General features: G+C 44.8%; 1 protein-coding gene across 1 annotated transcript in view; it reads right to left on the bottom strand.

Annotated features, from left to right (window-relative positions):
• Positions 1 to 23,945, bottom strand: part of SCN4A (sodium voltage-gated channel alpha subunit 4) — a 1,457,305-nt gene that overhangs the window by 721,365 nt on the left and 711,995 nt on the right. Inside the window, exon 11 of the mRNA XM_078644999.1 lies at positions 9,467 to 9,634. Within this exon, the coding sequence (XP_078501125.1) occupies positions 9,467 to 9,634 (168 nt within the window). The remainder of the gene's footprint in view (positions 1 to 9,466; positions 9,635 to 23,945) is intronic.

Genomic DNA, 23,945 nt, shown 5'->3' with positions numbered 1-23,945 from the left:
TTAGGGTGGGTATGAGTTTTGGGGTACATGGGAATAGTATTTTTTACCCCTACACTGTCCAACACTTACACTACTGTTGCCCTAAAAGTAATATCCGTTTTAATGGTATGCATCGTAATGGAATGCGTTGTAATGGTAGTTTGAAAAAATGCGTTGTAATGGCATGCGTTGTAAAATCATGCAATGTTATGGTAGTTGCAATGTAAAGACTGCGTTGTAAAAGCGTGCATTGTAATTGCATGTGTTGCAGCGTCATATATACGGGATTTTGACAAAGTCCAAAGTACTGATGCAGCTCTCCCCAGGCAGTGACTCTTCTTTGTCCTTCTTCTGTTGATCCATCAAATCTGAAGTTCTGTGTTAAGCGGGCCATCTAAATACTCAATTTAGGAGTGTTAAGGGGAGTACCAGGTAGTAGCCACTGGACTGCCTACCTGTAGGGTGACTACACTCTCTACATGACCATTTCCTGTGGGAAGTGGGCATAATTAAACTCACAACCAGAAGAGACAAGAAATTACACCATCTCTCACTTTCCCGAGAGATCTATATTACTCACAAAATGAGAAGGACACATACATAAGACATAATCAGACTAACAAGGAGAGGGCAAAGAAACAGAAACAAGGAAAGAAGACTGGCCCACTTAGCTCCGGGCCATAACAACCCAAGTTGGTAAACAACAAAAAGAGCCACTTTAGGAAAACCCATTGGGTTTTTAAAATCGTCCGCACCCACTAGAAAGTGGCATGCTTCATCATAGGGGAGCTGACACGCCCTGGTGCAATCCAACGTTCAGGATGGAGTGATATTATTTTGAAAGAGAATAATGAAACAAAATTATTTAAAAGTAGGGATCCCAAGAGCTGAAAACAAATTTGAGTTTAAACTGTTTAAGTGTTTACCCTTTTATAGTTTATTATGGGTCCCACTTGGCAGGATTTAAAACACATGCTAAATGGGTATATGAGAGAACCAATGACTCCATTACCCTGTCTGCTGTACCGATATGTTTAAGCCTATCACATTCCCCCAACAGGGTCAAAGGCCTTCCTCAGGATACAGATCCCTTGTGATTTGTGATTTGTCATTCTTCCTCCTAATCAATACCTTTATGGTAGGGAGAATATATGGCCGTACTTGCCCTTAGTAGACACACTTAAAAAGGCATACCATGGTTTCATTGATCACAGTCCAAACCCGGGGAATAGAGTGGGAACATCACCCTGAAGTCACACTTTTGTCAAAGTGCGATGTGGCCGTGTAAGCAACTCTGCTCCCTCCAACAGAAGTGGGCATAACCCTGACCCTAATAGGCTTATTCTATCCAATACACAATGGAGGATTCTGAAAAGTGGGTCCACATCAGCTGGCCCGCCCTAGGGGTGGTGTTGACCAATTGTGGGCACACCTCCTAATCTAACAGTCTTGCTGCCAAAAAGTGTGGTCAGGACAGGGAGTTTGCACCTCTACTATCTGGAGAGGCCCGGGGTCGCATAGAAAAGGGGGCAGGGCCTTTGAAGGTGCCTGCCCTGGAATGGCCATTTTGCTTGGACAAAGCGTGAACAATTCTGCACAGTGCAGGCTTTGTTTCTGTCCTCCAAGAACAGCTTCAGGAGGTCAAAAACTTGTCTAGGGTGGCTGGCTGGTCGAGACCCGACAGTCAAAACACTAGTAGTCAGTACGTTTTCAGGGGCCACCTCTGAGATGCCCTCTGGGTGCCTCATTTAATAAATCCAGCAATGGCATCAGTGTGGATTTAATAAGATGAGGTGTCTGGTACCAAACACCTTGGGGTACAGTGAAACCATGATGTAGCTGGGGAACCTATAATGGTGGGTGTTCAGCCCATGTACTTGTTATTGCTTCCCAGTGAACTAGTAATGTCTAAGGGTGAACTTAGATGTCACTGGGACTCATCCCCTCCCGAAATATGGTGACACATGGGTATAGTGCCCCCTGCCTTCAGGCTGAAAGGCCTCCTGTAGGGGTGACTTACCTATACCTCATGCAGTGCTTTGCTGAGATGGCACAAAGAGGTGTGTGCTATGCCGACTCTTAGGTTTTCTCTGCACCAAGACACGCAGGTTACAATGGCAGTTTGCATGAGCTTGGTGAGGGATCCCTTAGGGTGGCACAATTCGTGCTGCAGCCCTTAGGATCTTCTTTAGTTCCAAGTCCCTAGGTACCATGGTATCACTTACTAGAAACTTACAAGGATCCTAAAGGGGTGCCAATTGCAGAAAAATGGTCCAGATTAGGGAAAGAACACTGGTACTGGGGACCTAGTTAGCAGAAACCCAGCACACTCTCTGCCACGTTGCATCAGACACCAGGCTCAAAATAGGGGGTAACCATGTCAAAAGGGGCACTTTCCTACACTTTCTCTTTGGGTGTGTCCAGTTTGTTCAATTTCCCTGATTACCTGAGGTGTGAGTGTGCTTGGCAATCTTCTCTAATGTAAACTTTGGTATATAAATTCTGTGATAATTTGCAGGATAATGTGTCCTCGTTTGTTCTCTGGTTTTATTTTGATTGTAGAGTAATCATATTTAGTATTACTGGGCTTGCCATTGAGCATCAGTTTTATATTATATATTTCTTCTTCCTTCTATCTTTCTATCTGCCAATAGGGTTCTTTCAAATGTGATCAATAGGGGTGGCATCATGTGATGGGATAAAATAAAGATATAGGGGTTCCAAACTGTAATTGCTTTGATCTTTGTTATATTTCTGGAACAGACTCTCCTACATTACAGATAGCAGCTCCTTTCACAGCAGAGAGATCACTATCAGGAAGGCATTTATCTGTAAATATTTATTTTATTTAGGGATTTTGTAATGCACTAATAACCACCAATTGCGAGCCTCAGTGCGCTTACAGGGAAGGCTCAGATCCGACTATGGGATTCTCAATCCCAATCTTAAATGGACACAGTAAAGGATCACAAAGGTGATAAACCACTGGGTATAATTAGTCAGTACCCAGGCCAGATCAATCTTAGGCATCTGAGAAGTGGCCTGGGATGAAGTTTATGTAAGTATAGTCACTAGGTGATAGCATTATTTGAATGCCATTTGAGAAATAGTGGGTCTTTAAGGATTTCCTGAATTTGAAGTGACCCTTTTCCAGTCTGAGGTGGTTAGGTAAGAAATTTCAGATGGAGTTACCTTGATGCGGAAGATTCCGGGATCCAACCTTTTATATCTGAATTCTTGGGGTAGCAACAAACTGTTGTTGGCAGACTGGTGAATCTGGGGTGGTTGATAGATAAGAAAAAGACCAGCAACATCGTTTGGAGTGCAGTACTTTATAAACTTGTGAACAAGACAGTGAGTTTTAAACGTTATCCTTTTCTGCATAGGAAGCCATTAGAGAGATTTGAGAGCAGGGGTAAAATGGTCAGGTGGTTCGCGATTAAATACAAGTCAGCCATCATAATTTTCAACTCACTGGAGTTTACAGGGGGAAGTGATAGGAAGTCTGGTATATAGTACATAATAATAATCCACCTGGAACATGACCACTGCACGTTTCAGGGCAAATTTCTGCGAGCAGTCTGTCAGAGATAAGATTAATTTTAGTTGATGAGGTGAAAACATGCATTTTTCTTACTCCATTTGTCATTGGAATGAATGTGAAATCACTATTGAAGATTACTCCCATTTTGTGTGTGTTCAATATACTGAATTGGGGGCAGTGAAGGCCAAGTTGGCCATCCAAGAAACAAGGATTGGAGGGCTGAAGGAACTAAAAAGCAACATTTTGGTCTGTACCCCATTTAGGCATATCCACATATTTGCATCCACTGGTGAATATGGGAGAGACGAGGGAAAGCTTGAGAGAATTTTTGGGGTAGTTTTCTAGTTTCAGGAAGAGCTGCGGTGTCTTCAGCATACATGTGGTATCCAAATTTGAGGCAATCCAGCATTTCAGCTATGGTGGCCATGTAAGTGTTCAATAGAACGGGAGATATAGCAGAACCTCAATTAATGCTGGACGTTCTTGAAAGAAAAGGGCTCATTTTTGCTGGCTGAATGCAAATTTTGTGGGCAGGGAAACAATAGCAGTGTACTACTGGCTATACCGACTGAGGTGTCCAGTCTGCTTATGTCTACTTTGTGGTCAGTCAGCACACAGGTCAACTAGTATCAGATGACTAGGGAGACGTTGATCGCAGGCCTATAGGAGTTCCTTTCTTATGTTTAGCAGAGAGGTATGCGGTCAACCAGAATGGCTGAGGTCATGCTTTGCACTCCCTTGTCAGGACTGGAGGTTGCCAACCAATGCCTAAATAAGGCTATTAGTTTCTTCCATAATACACACATGAATAGAAGCATACATAATGCACACAAACATACATGCATGTATGGGCACATACAGAATTCCAAATATATACCCTATGTAAATGAAAGTGAACAAAAGAACCATGGTGGGAGAAAGACAGCAAACAGATTTGAACACAAACTACTATCTTGATGTCACCTCAGTTGTCTGGATTCAGGTTAGGTAGATCCATATTCAGTGGTCCATTTTACCTATACATTATGACCAAAACTCAAAGTGGAGAAGTTCAAAGTGGCCACCCTACTGTCCTGGGCCTAAGGGAGACATCTGACACTGTCCATTACCAGATGCTACTGCACATACTTCCCCGACAATCTAAAATGTATTGTTAAAGACAGACAGAGCTTGGTACACCTATCACCTTTCATTTCAGCCCCTCAGCCCTACACTGTGGCACTCCTAGGAGGTCCATCATCTCCTATTCAACATCGACCTAATCCCCTATAGTACCTGATCAGATTGTTCAAAGTTACTTGTTATTAACATGCAGATGATGCTCAAATCTTTCCAAAAATAGATTGCCCGAAAGAGTTTTACGAGCAGTGGTGGCTGCCAACAAATTCAACTGGTGTGGCAAACATTTGATGCACTGACAAGCACTGAAACAAAGCAGCACTGCCCTTAGGCTTAACACCACAGCTCTCCATCATGGTCCATTTAATCAATGTATATAATGGGCAACGATTAAGAGCTCTGGAGTTGAGACTGAAGTCACTTCGAGTATTCCACAGAGCCTGTCAGAGAGTTAAATTAAATTTAACAAAAAGCTAAAAGATTTACTAAACCTCCTGCCTCTGTGCTTGGTGCTCCTCTCTGTGTCATTGTCAGTGGCTCTAGCACAGGCTCTCATAGCCTCCGCCAACACCCCTCTACCAATCAAGATGCTGCTCTCCTACTGCTCAGGCAGCATGAGAGAAGCACCAGGATTGGCTGGAGAGCACTAGCTCCATACTCACTGAGCCACTGGGGTCCTGTGCTAGCTCTCTATCCCTAGCTGTCTAAGACAGCTGGGTAGAAAGGTTTAAAGTGTGCATGTCAGGCTGGCTGTTGCAAGACAGCCGGCCAAAGTGACCTGCACACTCTAAACTGGAGTGAGCCCCACTCCACTGCTGCCAGTCAGCAGCATTGGCCCTGCCCTAAAATACAGCTTGGGCTGGGAGCAGTTAAAAATAAAACTGCAATAACGTCATTTTATTATTGCGCTTTCAGAAGAGGGGCAGCACTGCTCTGCCCTAATAGAGGAGCTGCCGCTGTGTACAAGTCAAGGCTTGATGGTTGCCTCTATGCCACAGAGGCATGCATGATGAGTTATCACCTAAATCTCAACACTGCACAGATTGAAAACATGAGCTGTGGACAATGGCACAAACTCTAGTCTACAGTCATATGGCACAAGGAACATGATGCCTCCCCAACTACATCAAGAGAGGTGAGAAAGATGGGGGTAACCATGTGTTAGACCTGCTACCATTGGCGTGAGTCTCCCTTCCATTTTTTCTGATTGCCTCCTCTATTTTTTATGTTTTGCTGGTTATATGCTTAGGGCACTGTGCCACTGATATTCCGTGCCACAATGCAAGTGCTCCCTATATTAAATTGATGCATTGATTAGTGACTCCATGATTGGGTTATTTGATTTACTTGTCAGACCCTAGTACAGTGCACCATGTATGCCCAGGGCTTGTAAATCAAATGCTGCTGGTGGGCTTGCAGCGCTGGTTGTGCAACCCACAGACTCAGCTTGTAAAGTGTGTCTCAGGCCTGCCATTGCAGAGCCTATGGGCAGTCTAGTACAGCCATGTTGACTTGGTAAGTGCACCCACTTGCCAATCCCTAAACCTTCCCTTTTCTTCATATCAGACACCCCTAAGGTAGGCCCAAGGGCAGGGTGCATTGTAAGGATAAGGTAGGACCTGTGTGTGGCATATCCTAATAGTGAATTCCACCATTTTCGTGTTTCACTATTGCAAGGCTACATGTTCTCCATAGGCCAGAATGGGTAGTTTGATTATTACATCTTATAATCCTAACTGACTCAGGTAACATGGTAGAAATTTGAGTTTAGTATGTCTGAACTCAGAATGATAAAATACATATTTTAGTGAAGTTGGTTTTAACATCCTGTGTTTGAAAATACCACTTTTAGAAAGTAGGTATTTTCTTGCTTAACTATCCAAGCCTGCCTCTGCTATGTTGTGTAGTGTGTGTCTGGTTCTGTGAGTGACAGGGGCTGGGGGATTCCAGGAGACAGGGTGAGTCAGCACTGGGCTAAATAGAAAGATCTACATGCAGATGGGTGGGAGGAGTTGCACCTGGGACCTGAATAGGGCTGGACCTTCCCTCCACAATGCTGGCTCCACCTCCTGTGGTGCGTCTGATGTCTCTGCCCTGCAATGTGAATGGATAGAAGGAGTCATGTAGACAGAGTGCTCCAGGACTGACTAGAAATGGTTTGGACCAGGCAAAGGCCTCTCTGCCTTCAGAGTACAAAGAGAAAAGTAGTATAAATATGGGGACCCAGACCCGAAGACTTTAGATCACTTCTGGAACCTCTGCCAAGGAGAAGAACCAAAAGAACCAAAAGAAGCTGTAGGAGTGGACTGCCCCCCTGCCACTGTGCTGTGTTGCTTTGTTGGCCTACAGTGGTGTCTTCAGTGCCAAGCAGAGAAGAAGGATCTTTGTGTGTTCTTCAACATCTTGCAGAATATTTCTCCAAGGGCTTGAACTTGTGCTTGCCTCATGCTGAAATCTCAGAGACAAAATACTTCACCATAAGCTCCCTTCTGAATTTCCTTGCTGGAAATTCTATCTGCAGAAGCCTGCCTGTCGCTGGAAGTGTGTCGCCGCTGCAGCTGTAGTCGTTGCATCACCGGAGAAGCGTGCCGCCTCCGCATGTCCACAGAAGCGTGTCTTCGTCACAGGTATCTGCTGTTGCATCACTGGAGAAGCGTGCCGCCGCCGGGAGGGTTGTCATCGCATCATTGGAGAAGGGTGCCGCAGGGCCTGTTGCGGCTTTAAAATACAGAGTCGTTGCAAGGCTGCCAGGGCAGGTACGCATCGTCACATCAAGGGCGCCATCTTATCGCATCACACCAGGATTGTCGCATCGCATCAAGGTGCCATCTTGTGCATCGCAAACGGCCTGCAGGCCGAGAATCTATGCAGCACCTCCACTCCGATAAGGATCAAGACGCATCCCCTACTCTGTGCAAGCATTGAGGCGCGACGCATCATCTCCCCCGGAGCACGGAACCGACGCATCTCCCACTGTTGTATTTCTATCTAGGACCCTAATTCGATATTCCTGATTTATGCCCTCATGTGGTTATAATAAATAATATACTTATAAAGGCATAAGAATCATATCCATATTTAGTCGTAGCCCATGCAGTCCAAATTAAGCAAGGCTACTTCCCCAGACTACTAGAGAGTACAACAAGTTCTTTAAACAAAACAAATATCCAGCAACCTGGGAAATCCCCATGCCTCTGTTTTGATTTGTCCTAGAACTCCTGCGAGCACTGAAAGAATGGCCAGTTCTTAGTGATATCTTTATTGACGTCTTATGTCCAACCTTACGTCAAACCCGGCACCTTTCAGGTATAAATATACCAACGTTGCCTTAAGCAAACACACGGTGGTTTGGAGCAGAGCGGCTATCTACTTGCCCGAGAGCCCAGCTGATGGTAGAGCCCACGGACGCCGCCCCTCCCTTTTGCCGCACTGAGAAAGACGCTGTCTTTTTCTCCAGCCGAGAAAATCCAGCTCCGGTGTTTCCAGCCGCCCTCGCGGGTTGCTGGGATATCGAGTCCTGAGAGAGAGATACCAGACCTCATGCTTTCTATTACCCAGGGACGGAGCTGACTAAACCCTTAAGAGAATTCTTGACTCAGATTCTTGGCAAAAACCAACTTAACTTAAACTGCTACTTACTAACTCCTTCCCACGTATTAGGCTTAGGCCAGGTACACCGGGGTAGGCGTATTTAGAAGCACCAGTTGAGTACGTTAGTCAATGTATTTATGTATGTATATATTTTATCCATTTTAAAGTATCATATGGCTCAGAAACCATATCAATACTTTTACAGTATTATTTCATAATACTCCTTTTACTGTACGCACTTTACTTTATGTTAAGTATTGCAATTGTGGCAATTCATTTCTCTTGCATGAGAAAGAAGACTGCTCAATAAATAACACCTTTTATTGAAAACGCCCGTCTCTCTATTTCTCTGCACTCTGGTGAAACAAAGTATGGACGATTGACTGAGTAAAACAGCTGTCTATTGTTTTCACACGACTCTAGAGATACACTCTTATTCTGAGGGAGCAAAGTTGTCATGTTTATGGTTGTCAGAAGCTAATCCCTTCTTGTCTATCCAGGGAAGTTAAACTCCTCCTTGTTTATTCGAGAAAGTTTCTAGTGACCTCTGAGCTAGCTGGCAAAACTAATTAAGTCTAACATAGTCAGTTGAGACCTAGTCGACCTCAGTCCTACGTCTACACTGCTGTTTATATTATTCCAAAGCGCAGAGCCTATTGGGAATATAGGAACTACACTACACCACTTTGCGAGCCTTTTGTTTGTTTTGTATTAGGCATCCAGGTACTTTTGTGAGAACTGTGTCGCATTTATCACCAACTTGAACTAAGTAACTTCTACCATCTTTAAGTCAATTTTTTGTACAGTATTGTGGATTTTTGTCATTTGTGGTCTTGTGTTAAGTCTATATAAAGAATACTTATTTTTATAAAACTTGTGTTGTGTCCATCTGTAGTGTTTTCACTGTATTACTGTGAGTATTCACAAATGCCTAAGCACTGCCTCTGAGATAAGTCTGTCTGTTTGTGCCAAGCTACCAAGGGGGTGAGCAGTGGTTATCTAGGAGTGGTAATCCCCTTGTCCTGACTTAGAAACAAGGGTCCCTATTTGGACAAAGGTTTATACCATTGCCAACTAGAGACCCCCAGTTCTAAGACCATGGTTTCAGAGCTATCCCTGAGAAGTGCTGTCCCAGAGGATCTGTAGAAGTGCACTTCATCAGAGGATTAATGAGTTGCAGATATTTACAAATCAGTCTGTTAAATTTTCACAGAGAATCAAATCAAGACATACTTCCTCATCGTTGGAGGATCTGTCAATCACTACTTTGGGGATGATCCTTCCATTGCAGTCTTTCCTCTCGTCATCTCCACTGCTTCCAAGATCTTGTCCAGATTGTGTTGATTGTTTCTCAGCATTTATAAGGTCTAAGGAAGCTTTACTTGCTTTCTCTTGCTCCTGCTGACAAATAGAATAGAGTGTCATTGCCAAATGCAACTCAACCAAGCATCACACTGCGCATACTCTGCAAATTTGAGAGCCTGTGAAACTGAATCACAAAATGTGTGACAAACATATGCATTTTAAGAGTGGAGTTACAACATTCAGGAGTCTGCAATGACTGAGAAGTATCCTGAAAACGGACCCAGGCCACTACCATGCACCTAAAACCTCAAAATGTATGTGTTTTACTGCTGAGGGTGCAACTAGGACTTGATGAATGTCAACTAAAAATTGATTATAGTAACTCAATGTACTAAGTGCTTGCTGCTGAGAACTGTGTGCATAATTGCCAAGTTGATGAAATGAGTTCCACTGGTTTGGACAACAATGTTGCAAATTATCTTTCCGCATTCACTAACTATTCCTTGTAATGATGATGACACTTCTATGTATGTCGTTCGGATGAAACAGAATTACAACAGGCAAATCGGTTTGCCCTAGTTTTATTGGTAGAGTTGCTGCCTCCCATTGCTAATCCAACCCCTGCACAGTTCTCCCACTAACCTCACAGAAACTGTTGGAATGTGTATAGTTTGAAAATTGCCTAACTTTCAATGAAGCAAGCAGCCTTCATTTTTCAAGGACTTAGCGAGTTCCTTCCTGATGGTGCCTGTGAGGAGTAAACCGGAACAAGTGACTTTGGTTGGGCATGGTCAAAGCTACCTACATAAACAAAAGATCTGGCCTTTTTGTCCACTTTCTGTATCCTGCATCATGAGCTGCTACAAAAGCAAGAGCTATGCAACAGCCACTCATTTATTAGATTGACACCAGAATCCAATCGACAAAGTGAACACATATGGCCATCCCTAAGGAAACTAGAATGACAGTGCACCTTCTGTAGCCAGATGCCATTGAGCTGTACAACACCCACAGGAAGATTTACTTTTCACTGACAGGTTCTTACCAACTATAATTCTGAATGGTCATTTGGTCTGGACCAGTTGCTACTATTTCTGAATATAAGGTGAACACTTTCACTTATACAGCGTGTTGGACCTAGCTCTTATTGTGGTGTCTCCCCCAGATTTTATCTGTCTGTTGCTAAACCCGTTTTTTGATGGTGAGAGTTGCTAAAACATGGGAACATTGTCTTACACCTGATTGGCACATTTAATTTACTTACAAATACCTCGTCTGTGTTGCTGAATGTACCCATGGCGTGTAAATTAATTGCTACTAGTGGGCCTGCAGCTCTCATTTTGCCATCCACTGCATTATCACTTTAAATTGTTCTCAGGCTTGCCATTGCAGCCTGTAGTACAGTTTTACATTACCATTTCGACCTGGCAAAACAAACCCTTAAGTAGGTCCTAAAAAGCCAGATGGGATGAGTGCATTGTACTTAAAAAGTGGGATACCCAGGTGTAAATTTTACATGTCCAGGTAGCAAAAAACGACTAAATTATTTTTTCACTCCTGTAAGACCTATCTTTCCATTGGACACGATGTGGTTACCTCATTACATTTAATAAGTGCTAACTTATGAGTGGGAGCAGTAAAATTATCATGTCTGGACTCAAATGAATTGTAATTTATAATCATTTTAGAAAGGTGACATTTTCCTACCCTAACCATTTTGTGCATCTGCGATTGTCCTGGGTCGCAAGACTATGAATGGCCTTGATGTTGGAGTGTGTGTATTCCTGACGGACAGCGAGACAAAGGGGACTCAGTACAGGGGAGGAGCTGTTCTCTGCTCCAATTACACTTTCAAGAGCTTGGCTCCAGCACAAAGGAACTTGACACAAGACTTTTGTTACCCCAGAACTATGGGAGCCTTGCCAGGAGAAGGGAAGACCTTTCAAGAACCAGATGTAGGGGCAGTATAGGGTATCCTCCCATTTCAGACACTGACACCAGATATAAATATTGGCCCTCCACAGCCACTTTTCAGTACACTCTTGGACCTGTAGACATTACAAGAGGATGGACTGTCTTGCTGCCCAAAAGACTGTCTTGCTGTTTGAGGCCTGCCTAGCTGCCCAGAGGACTGTCCTGCTGCTTAGGGCCTGCCGTGTACCCCAGATTACTGTACTGTTACTTGAGGCCTGTCCTGATCTCTGAGAGTGAAGACGGGAACCGCTCCCTTCATCCCAGGCTACCTGAGTGACTTCAAGGGTCAGTTGCTCTGCCCCTGGATGCCTAACTGGTGGAAAAGAATTCGGAACTCTCCTGGAGCCAACTAAGAAAGTGAAGAATCTGGGGGTCATTGTGGACAATATCCGGTACACAGTGATCGGCCGTGAGGGAGTTCGAAGCACACATGCCTCGAAGATCTGACATCACATTCTGCTGATATTGCTCACAGTTTGGCCTCACGGCGCCCTCTACTTGACATAAACCTATACCCTGAATTTATCACTAAAGTTCATCACTTCTGAACCACGGGCAGGTCAGCCGGAACACTTCTTTTACTGGCTGCCCGATGCTTTTATTGACATGGAGTTGCAAACTATCCTCATTGATCAGCCCAGCCGGGTTGGAATTATCACCGGCAGCAAAGACTTTTTTTCAGCATTCAGCCCTGAAGAAGTCGCAGAACTATTTCCACATGCGACGAAACACGTGTCGGCTGGCGTCTGTTTTTGCTTAATGAAGCCGGAGCAACATCTTACCTATATGTTTATGTATTTTTTCCAGTAAAACTGTCAAATTTGTAGTAAATATACATACTGTAGATTCACTTTGAAGTGTGCCTAGGTTCAGATTTAATTGTGGACAAAAGTCTCACTAAGACATCCTCACTGGCTCCCAGTCAAACATCGGGCGCAATTTAAGCCCTTTGTACTGTCTACAAGGCCCTAAAAGAAGCAGGCCTGACTACTTGAAACAACAGTTTCAATGGTATGTTCCCAGAAGAACCTTGCGCTCTACTGCAGCAAAGCAAGTGATTGTACCCCCCAGTTAAAAAAAGCTAGCTGGGGTGGTGGGAGTTTCATTACATGTGCTGCAAAAGCTTGGAACAATCTACCATTCCACCTCAGAAATGCAACCGAGCTCCTCTCCTTCAGGAAAGGGCTGAAAAACTGGTTATTTACAATATATTTATTCACTCAACAGTAACCTTTTAGGCAGTGCTCAGCGCCAGGATACCTTAGGATGACAGTCGCACTTTAGAAATCATATTAACATAACATGTGTTCTGAGCTACAGAAACACAACAAGCTCTAGAGACCTCCATGCAACTGTCCAGCTAACCAGCTGCAACTGGACCAGCCTGTACCTGCCTGAACCATGCTGCTGGCCTCTGCTGGAGTGACTCCTAGTATCCAAGAGGGGCCCCCCAGGCATTGGGACCCTGGTTCCTATCAGTGAGAGCTCCTTCACAAGAAACCCCTGAAATTTGGCTCCTCTGCACTGGACGTGCCTGGACCTCCAACTGGACCTGCCTGAGCCTTGCTGGCCTCTGCCAGAGTGTGTCCTTATTCAGCCGTGGCCACTCCAAGTATGAGTGGTGAGGTGGTGGGGCCGGCTGGGGGTGATTCGGAGCGACAACCTCAAGGAAAAATTAAATAAATAACTAATTTGCCCTTGTGGTCGTCTCTCGAAATATCCCGCCCTCACTTTCCCACTGCTCTTACCTGCAGCGGTTGTGGCTGCCTTGACTCCTAAGTGGTGTCTCCCAACGTCCTGAATCCTTGGCTGGTGACATAGTGCACTCCTCTACAAGAAAAAAGGGAAATACCAAGGCTTTGGGTCATTCAAGCTGCAACGCTGCTGTCCGTGACAACCGCCGATATAAAGATCTAGGAAACCAGAATTTTGTGCTACACCATCTACCAGTGACGACCGGCAACAAATGCCCATGGTGACTCCCAATGTGAAGCTCTAGCAACTACCAGTTGCGACACCCGACCGGATCATTGCACTACAGCAACAACTGTCTGCAATTCCAGGCCATCTCCTTACGGCCTCCTCCACTGCAAACATAACTCTTCATGCCGGTCTTTACAAAGGTAATTTTTTTAGTGGGACTAAGCTGATCCTTGTATCCAACCCATGCTCCATCGTAGTCGCCCTGAATTAGCAAGACCAGATGACTACAAGTGATGCTTTCTGCGTTTGAACACTATATTTGCCTAAAACTTTGAAATTGCCTATCTATGGTTATACTGATTAGAACTTTGTTGTTCTGGTCTCAGTCTCATTTTATTTATTAAAATATACTCTATTTGTCTAAATTGGTGTGCTATTTTTTTGTGTTGTTATTAATTTATTACTGTTTGTGTACTGCATAAATACTTCACACATTGCCTCTAAATTAAGCTGGACTGCTTTGTACAAGGCTACTATAGAGTTAAGCAGAGGTTAATTTAGTGAATTTTGTGGTTCCCCCTGACAAGACTGTGGTTGTTGCTTTCCACCCCTTAACCAATATTCTGATTTCTAAGACAAAGTACAGCATTTGACTTGCAGGGGCTGATACTGTTTATCCCTGAAGGAGTGGAGATTATACTCTATGGCCTGACCAATCCCTATGCCACCTCCAAGTCATACAAACTGCTACAGCAAGTGGCTGTAACTCTTTGAGCTGCTAATAGCAAATGCATATTCCTTTCTATGTCTGGAGTGAGGAAGAGAAAGGGACCAGTGCACTGAAAAACAGCTGTCCCAGTTGTATTTTTATTTTATTTTAAAAAAGAAAACATTCCGCCACCCCCCGCCATTGGAGTTATCTCCTATGGGAAAGGAGGCAATAGACTGTTTTCACTGCCCCTTACCGCCAGGGTTTTGCTGGCAATGACGGGCTGTGAAAACTGACCTGTATGTCCACCCAACCAAATTCGATTGGTTAGATAAAGAGGTCTGCTTTCACCAGCCTTTACTGCGCTAGGCAATCGGAGGGGTGTAACCATGGCAGACTTGGCAGAGTATGAGTAGTCTCTGCCATGGTTACACTTACTGGCCGCCAGCATGTAAAATCGGCGGGCAGACAATCATCTTGGCAGTAAGAATACTCTGTTGCCATTGTGACGGAGTATCCTTATCTCCAAGATTTAAATAACCCTCTCAGTGTCATTTACTGTCCAATAAACCATTTTCCAGAAACCACAATACACATAACAAGGGTGTTCAAATACAAGGGAGTAGTTCTTAGTTCCAAAAGACACCCTAATTCATTCCCCCATGTAAGGGAGGTTACAATGGTTTTGCATCTACAATTTTCAATTCTTAAAAAAGATGAGCAATCTAATCATAAATCTACAATTCTCCCCGACCAAAAGATCAAAAAGAATCTCTATGAACCGATACATACGCAGAGTAACTCCTGTCCAACGGGGATGCTGGCCCTGTCATCCAGGTTTCCAACCTAACAGTGCAGTTATGCTAAGCGACATTGAAAACCGGAAAGAAGTACACTAGACGTGTAGTAAAACTACAAACAGAAGGGTGGCTACAGAGCTGACTTCCTGTAAAGCCCCTGGTTGCCCAGTGGTCTTATCACCTATGGTGTAATGTGTGTGCGTTTCTGCACACACTCTTTGAGTGTGTAGGCATGCTGGGGTTTCTCCTCACTATGGCCTTTGTCTATTTAGGAACGCCGGGGGGACCTGCTGCCCAGAGCTGTGCACCCCTTACAAAGCAGCCGTGAGCCTCGGCATTCCTTAATTAGCACGCGTTACACAGGCATTTCCTTCCTCTGGACAGACTGCCAACGACTGTCCCGTGAAAGTGATCCTTTTTATAGAGAAGCTCATAAACCCGCTGCCTGCTCTGGAGTCACAGAGGGGACCGCGGAGGGGCACAGTGTGGGCAGACCTCATAATGGGAGTGAGGAATTCTTATTACAGCGGAAGCTTCACAGTAGCAGGGTGGATGCTGTGCAGCGTGGGGATTACTACCCTAAATGTTACTCTGTAAAGTGACCTTGCAACTTTTTTGTCCTTTTTTTTAGCATTTTTTGCATATGTATAGAGTATGGCAGTGATGAAAGGCAATCTAAAAATTATTATCAGAAGTATAACCCATCATGGTAGGTCCTTATTTGATCAATTCTTGACGGATGAATGAACACAACAAAGTCTGTCTTGTGATCCAACTCATTTGTGCTGCTGGTGAAGAATGAGTTGCCCGCTATCTCCCATGAGCCTGGTTACAGAAGTGACCCGGCCCATCTTTATTATCAGTAAATCGGAAATACCGGGTCTGGCCTTCACAGTTCACCCCTGGGATTCTGACTGCTCCAACAACCAAAATACCCAGAAGAAAAATCCAGCCAGATGTGGAAAAATCAGTACATCAGTACAGTTAAATCCGATTCATGCTGTGATTCTCCGGAACCAAGTGGATCAGGAGGGTATGGTCCAGTGTTTCCAACCCCTAGAGATACCGTTACCCCTGGAAACAGTGAGGCATATTATCAAGGGCCATATCACCGCTTTTTTGGCTTTAAAAGCCAAAAAAGCATTGAGCTACTCATCGCACTATTAACAAGCTCACGCTAACCCTTGTTAGCGCTTGTTTTCGCGCGATGGCTGCCGTTTTTGTATCGCCCTGCATGCCATCGCTAATGACATGCAAAGTAGGCGTTCCTGAGTAAAACAGCATGGGAGAACCTGCTAACATGGCTTCGCGATATTATTAAGCCGGTAGCAGGCCCCAGGCATATTATCAACAAACTGCGATAAATATCGCAGAGCGCGCTTAGCTCGTTTTTTTCTATTGCTAGATTTCATCGCCGAGTTAGCGCGGTATTATCAACGCTTATCTTAAAGGCGATAAGAAATCCAGCGATAGCAGCAAAAGGCGGGAACAGCGAGGGAAATGCAACGATATTTTCTGAGTGATAATGAAAACCTTGCTGATACGCCCCTGTGGCCTTAGCCTTGCAATCCACCTCCCATTATTAAGATGGCTAAGTCAACTTTATTGGCGTATCAAGAGGGAGAGAGAGGACTAGAAAGCTAGTCCTTATCCCCTGAGGTTTATATGTTTATCAACAAGGACTAGTTGGGTGTGACCATATTATAGGACTCTGAACTGTATTGTCAGCAGGCACCTATTAGGTTTTTTGTGAAGCCCTCACCCACCAACCTAGTTGGTGGCATGCTTCATCATCGGGCACACCCAGTGACACCTAATGTGTCCCAGGTGTGCTTCGACGCCTGATTACAGCTGAGCAGGTATTTTTCTGAGAGTGCAGTGTGGTGAATTGTGCAGTGAAGTTAAAACGGCTAAACGGTGGTCCCAGTACCCGAGGGTGAATTCAATTTTTATATCCTGGTGCTATAGGTGTAAGAAGGGGATTCCCTCCTCAAGCATACGCTAACGATTTGTTGTGAGTGCTCCCTGGAGTGATTCGGCAAGGGAATTGACCGGGATTCTAGGTCAAGGCTTGCGGGATACCTGTGGGTGAGGGCTTCACAAAAAACCTAATAGGTGCCTGCTGACAATACAGTTCAGACTCCTATAATATGGTTACACCCAACTAGTCCTTGTTGATAAACATAAGTCAACTTTATAGCAGGAGTTAGATTCCTGCGATAAAGGAGGCTTAGCGCGATTATTATCATCGCTTCCCGGGTCTGCAGCTAGCTTGATAATATCGTCAGGCCGTGTTAGCAAGTTCTCCCATGCTGTTTTACTCAGGAACGCCTACTTTGCATGTCATTAGCGATGGCACACATGGTGATAAACAAACAGCAGCCATCGCACGAAAACAAGCGCTAAGACGGGTAGCGTGAGCTTGCTAATAGTGCGATGAGTATCTCAGCGCTTTTTGGGCTTTTAAAGCCAAAAAAGCAGCGATAAGGCCCTTGATAATATGCCTCTATGTCTGTGGCCGGAATTAACAGGCCCATTTAGAGGCCACTCATAATGAGGCCCCTATAGTGCTATTATATGGCCAAAACAAATTCAAAAGCTTTATTCGACAGCATTGTCATAAAAGCATTAACACCCTAACCTATACATCAGTAAATACTATTCTAGAATACAATCACATTTTTAAAAAACACATTAAATTCAAAACGCTGACGAATCATGACTAAAAGGAACGCATTTACTGCTAAAAACTCAAGTTCACTACACATGATTAATTATAATCTACATAAAATCACGTTACATTTCCTCTAACTCCACTGGCTAAAGTGCGAGTGCGAATGATCCATGCCCATCCCAGGTATTTTGCTACTGCAATTGCTAAAGGAGGGGAGCTGTTTGATTCCAAAATTGCTTCCTGGCACCTACGTGTCCCTAAATTCTGACACGCTGGTTTTAACCACCTCCTTCTTGGAGAAGCATAAAGAGGACAGACAAACAGAAAGTGCGAGATGTCCTCAACCAAGTCTTTGCAATGGTTGCATATATTAACATTGCTAGGCGACCACTTTTGTGTGAAAGCGTTAAGGGGCAAGCTACCAGCTCTAAATTGGAAGTACAACTTTCTATCCATAGGTTTTGTAATAAAATCCCAGTATAGTTCACAAAATGGAGTAAATTTGATTTCCAAATACCGGGATGTTAACATGGAATGTGGGTTAGAGGTCAAAACAGATTGCAAAGTCATGTCCCAGTACATTTGTTTCACAATCTCCTTTGATGGAAAGGCAGTTGGGTCAGTGTTAGTCCATAAATGGTCTAGATGGAGTTTTGTTAATAGGTTCCGGATCTCATTGAGCCATGTTACTGTATGGAACCGGTCCTTCTTAATAATGTCCATGAGGGCGGAGGCATAATGACCTAGCTCCGGCGTTCACATTATTCGTCTCCAGAATAGTAATGGGCGCAGTCGAGCCAGGTCCTCAATCTTTTTCCTCCCCAGGTCATACAACAGGGGGATTGTTGGTGTGCTCTGTGGAACGCCAACGAGACGTCGCAAAAACTTGTTCTCAGCAGTAGACAAAATGTTCAAGTTGGCAAAACCCCACAACTCTGAGCCATACAAACAGGCACTTAGCACCTTCATACTATAAATCTCTAACACAGGATGGATAGGTTTGGTTAATGAAGATTTATGTTTAAGTGCTAGGGCCCCTGCTAGTTGATGGAACTTTAAAACTGCTAAGTCAATATGGGACTTCCATTTCATATTGCCCTGTAGGGAGATACCAAGATAAGTAAAAGCCTCCACCTGTTCTAAGGCAGCCCCATTAAAAGTTATTGTGCCCCTAAATGGCTTTGCTGGATTCATACTCATAAACTTAGTCTTTGAAGTGTTTAACTCCAAGCCCCGGATCTGGCAGAAATCCCTGAAAGCATTAATTGCCTTCTGGAGGCCACTAGGAGTTCGTGATACCAGCAACGTGTCATCAGCAAACATTAATACTGGTACACGAACCCCGTCCAGTGTTGGGGCATCAGTAGGGGATTTCTTCAGGTAGTCCACTATGCCATTGATATATAATGAAAATAAGGTGGGAGCCAGGACGCATCCCTGTCTGACCCCACGCTCTACAGGGAAAGAATCAGTTACCTTGCCCTGGGCCCCCCACCTGATCCTAGCGTAGTTATTTTCATGCATGCGGACTAACAATGTCAATAGTTCGGGGCTGATACCAATTTCCGCAAGGACACTCCACAATTTTTTTCGTGGGACTAAGTCGAATGCTGACTTTAAGTCAACAAATACGGCATACAATGGACCATTGATCAAGGTCACGTTTCTCCAGTATAAAGTTAGAAAATAAAAGACCTGGTCAATAGAACTTGTTAGGGGGCGGAATCCGGCTTGGAAGGGGGAGAGAACATCCTTCTCATCTATCCAAGCTTGTAGTTTGTTTTGTATCAGTCGACCCATCAATTTATGTGCAGAATCGATAAGACTGATGGGTCTGTAGTTGCTTGGGAGTGTCTTATCACCTTTTTTAAAAACTGGGATGATCTCCGCACCCTTCCATGAATTGGGTATGGAAGCTCCATGGGCGATGGAATTTGCTAGCCAGACAAAGTATTGGCACCATGAAGCCCGGTCGCTTAAGAATACATCGGCCGGTATTCCGTCCATTCCTGGTGCTCTCCCCACAGACACCCCATCCAACGCTATGTTTACATCACCCAGGGTAAACACTTCGCCTTTAAAGGAGACCATCGGGGAGGTAGGTAATGGCCTGGGTCCAGATTACATGCATATTGTGGCTTAAAAAATGTCTATCCATAAGTTCTTTGCAATGTTGTTTTGTGGACGCTCTGCTACCCCCCCCTGTCCCATTTTACGATTGCCCAAACTCTTTTTGCTTCTTAGCTGCACATGCTGATTTGAGGTAAAGCCAGTGATTTTCGTCCCAGAGCTTTTTCGCTTTGGTTTGTGCTTTTCTGTAGACATCCCTGGCCTTCCTCACTCCTTCTCTGTTTTGACTCCTTAACTCAAAACTAAGTTTCTGACGTGCTCTTCTGCATGTTTGATCATACCACCCCTGTTTAGTGGGTGATTTTACCACCTTTTTTTGGCCTACTGGTTTTAGAATGAAGCCCTGAATTTTAGAAAAAAACTCAGAGTGTGCCTCCTCCATAAATCTGGAGAAGTTGGGTTCGGTACAATGTTCTTTCATAATGTTAATCTCAGAGACAACTAACTTCCTTAGATCTTCTAACATCTCTGGCTTCTCTATCAGTCTGCCCCACCTTACATGGCGTTGGTTATTTGTGGAGATAATATCCAAAGTCACTGTGCCCCTTCCCTGGCTTGAAGCTCGCACCTCCTGGTTAAGTTGTATGCTCAAGCATAGTGGGTTGTGGTCACTCTCTAATCTAGATGCGATGCTCATATCTACCAGCCTGTGCCAATCCCTCACATCCACTAGGATATAATCTATTCGGCTTTTTGCCCTTCCATTATCAAATGTATGGACGGTCAGATGGGGTGCGCCCATTAGCTGCTCTTAAGCCCCTTGCTAAGCACAAGCTCTTGATTTGAATTGCTACCTCAGACCATCTCTTGACAGATGGCAGGTCCAACTGGGGGATTCCCCATTTATTATCCTCTTCTAAGGTCATTTCACCGTCCTCCGAGCCCAAAGGTTCGAAGGTCGTATTCATGTCTCCACCCACCAAGATAGAAAGATGAGATGGAAGGAGGTCAAGATCATTATCAAGTGCTGTTATTACCTCTGAAGTTTTTCCCCCTGCAACTCCCCTAGCATATATGTTATAAATGGCCATCTCTTGGCCATTGGCCCAGGTGATCGTAATTGACAGTATGTCACTATTATTGAGGGATCTTTCCTGGATATTACAATGCGAAGATTGGCGCACCCAAATAATCAATCCCCCTGATGGCCGCCCTTTGAGGTTCTTTTTTGCTGGGACATAAAAATTTAGGAAACCATGCCGATAGACTGGGTTCACTGCCCAGGTTTCCTGAAACATAATTATGTCATGGTGCTCTATGAATTCACACCATTTTGAGGAAATAATTTTGTTAGAAATACCAGCAAGGTTCCATGATAGGAGGTTTAGACTTCTATTATCTGGTATAGCTATATCCTGGGACGGCACTACATTTTGCCTACTGGATACTAGGCCAAAATTAGATAATAAACTGCATGTCCTGTTGCTACTGGGATTATTAGAAGTAGATTCGAGGATCCCATCAACGTTTTCCGGAACTCTATGCACAGAACGTACATCCGCGAGATGTTTCTCTTTGCTATCAAGCAAGACAGGCTCATTGGCCCTTTTCTCGACACTACTTGACCTAGTATTTGTGAGGCTGACTGAATTGTAATGAGCTGCAGCTTCTGTCCCATGAAGTCAGTCGCACTCATTGAGGTCTGATAGAGCTGAGAATCTGTTTTCAAGGGACACACCCCAACTATTTTTTGGACCAATAGTGTTTCCCTTTTTTACCACAGTGTTCCATTTGGTTCTTAGGATTGTAGGATTCAAGATATTACCTCGTCTGGCATAGAAAAAATCTAATGTTAAAGGGATGATCTCAGCGGTTCGGCGTTGGGGAGGATATATATTCGACAGAATGTTTGGCAGGACTTCCGGATCTGTAAAGTGCAGCACCACGCAATCCCCCCTGAATTTTTTATGGCCGCCCCCAATCCATTCCACTCTCCTTGCCTTCACTATCTCTTCTGCCAACTGATGCATACCCCCGGGTGAGAATGCCATGTTTTGAGATAGCCAGTGCAGGGCCTTACTCCTTAGGGAGGGTGTATTTTCTATTTGCCCAGGTTTCAAATGGGGGACATTGGCCAAGACCAACACTAAGGGGGAGGCCTCCACAATTAGCTCTACTGGGCCCTTCTCTGCCCTGGAATCTCCATTCTTATCCCTTGGGCCTGGTCTTGGGGGTACCCTATTGTCTAAATCCTGACCCCCTCCCCCCGAATGAGTAGTCATAGTTGGAAGGGGAGATACATTCTCAGTTGACCCCGGGCAGGAAACTGTTGGGATCTTTTCGGTCTCTACTCTAGATGCTACTTGAGTGGGGATATTTGCCACCTCTTCTAATGTCTTCTGTAAGAGCCCCCCTAATCTATGCACCTCCTCTGTAAGATGGTCAATTTTTGCCAGAAGTGGTTTTGTAATGGTCTTAATCTTAGTATCTAGGATATTTACTAATTTCTTGAGCTGGTCATCATCCAGGAGTATTTTTCCCCCATTTAGACCCCTTTCATCTTCTACATCCCTATTGGGGGGTAGGGTATCTAGTCTTTTCTTGCTTGAGCGTAACCCACCACGTTTGGAGAGGCCCTTGTCCCCCCCTCTAGCGCCTCTAGGAGCTGGGACCGGCACCGGGGGCTCGTCCTCTAATAGCACTAACTCTTCTTCATGTGTATTCTCTGAGTCCGACACTGCTAAGGTCACTAATAACTGTGTTAATGTATTATTATCTTGCTCATCCTGCAAGAAAACCTCATTGCTATCATCTGGCTCGGGTGTTTCAACAGGCATATTTTCTACCATACACAATGAAGGGGATGAGCTCAAGCCCAGTGAAGATCTTCTATCATTGTTAATTTTGGCAACCACCTGAACTAGATAGTTGTCGAGGGTATTTACTGCTAGGGTGGTTTTTGACTTTGACATGCTACACAAACACAGTAGGTGACCTTTTCCCCAAGAGACACACTAGATAGTAAGCAAAAGAGAAAATGGGACAATGTGTCGCGCTAAGTTTAGAGAGCAATACTCCAAGGGCTCCACAATAATAACAAATAACAACAACGACAAGTCACGGCTGGTATTTTGGGCAGCGTTCTTGGCCCAGTCCAGTCTCTGCCTGTCGCAGACTGTCCCGCCCTTGTCCCGGGCTTCTCCCGGGCTTCTCCCGCGCGCTCCTGCGCAGCGGGGTACGGCAGTTCCTAATAACGGAAGGAGGTGGTTGTGGGGCGGGGCAAACAGGGAGAGCGTCCAGGTGCAGGTGATGAGCACGCAGGGACTCCTGGGAAATGGAGTCCCTGTCCTGGCGCTCGCAGCCCTGCTGCTCTACTCTATGCCCTTAGTCGCCTGGTGATGTAGCCTCGGTCCAATGATCAATGCCCCAGCAAGATGAGCGATGCGGGACCCGTGCAGCGGGTACCGCGAGGTTCTGAGGTTCTGAGGTTCTGAGGTTGTGGAAACGGAAAAGCAGCAGCCAAATGGAACTCTCCACAGCGTCTTTCAGCACAAACAGTAACGCGTCTCCCAGCAATGCAAGAGCAGGCAAGCACTTTTCACTCGGCGGTCGGGGGGCGGGGCAAACAGGGAGAGCGTCCAGGTGCAGGTGATGAGCACGCAGGGACTCCTGGGAAATGGAGTCCCTGTCCTGGCGCTCGCAGCCCTGCTGCTCTACTCTATGCCCTTAGTCGCCTGGTGATGTAGCTTCGGTCCAATGATCAATGCCCCAGCAAGATGAGCGATGCGGGACCCGCGCAGCGGGTACCGCGAGGTTCTGAGGTTCTGAGGTTGTTGAAACGGAAAAGCAGCAGCCAAATGGAACTCTCCACAGCGTCTTTCAGCACAAACGGTAAGGCGTCTCCATTTTAAGGTAGAACACAGAAGCCATCTTATTTTCGCTATTGTGGGTCGCTGCTTAGGGTTCGATGAAATTAGATCATATTCCCATCCTCCTTCGCCTGTAAATAAAGGTAACATCCTATATTTGTTGTATGGCGCAAGGCGTTTAGCCACACACCTCTTTTGCTTACAATATTACACCAGAGTGATTTGAATGTGATAAGAATAACCCATTTCTCGAAGTTGATTCGTACCAAAGAGGCAGATGAATCTCAGTTGTAAAATTAGTATTGGAAGGAACATTAAAATAAGACAAGATGTTTCTTTCTTGGAGAAATATTGAATTGTAACACAATGTACCACCAGCATTTTTTCA

The sequence above is a fragment of the Lissotriton helveticus genome, chromosome 5_1 (assembly GCF_964261635.1).
Source record: "Lissotriton helveticus chromosome 5_1, aLisHel1.1, whole genome shotgun sequence".
In the NCBI taxonomy this organism is placed as follows: Eukaryota; Metazoa; Chordata; class Amphibia; order Caudata; family Salamandridae; genus Lissotriton; species Lissotriton helveticus.
Note: the sequence above shows the minus strand (reverse complement) of the source record. Positions and strands in the feature narration are given on the sequence as shown.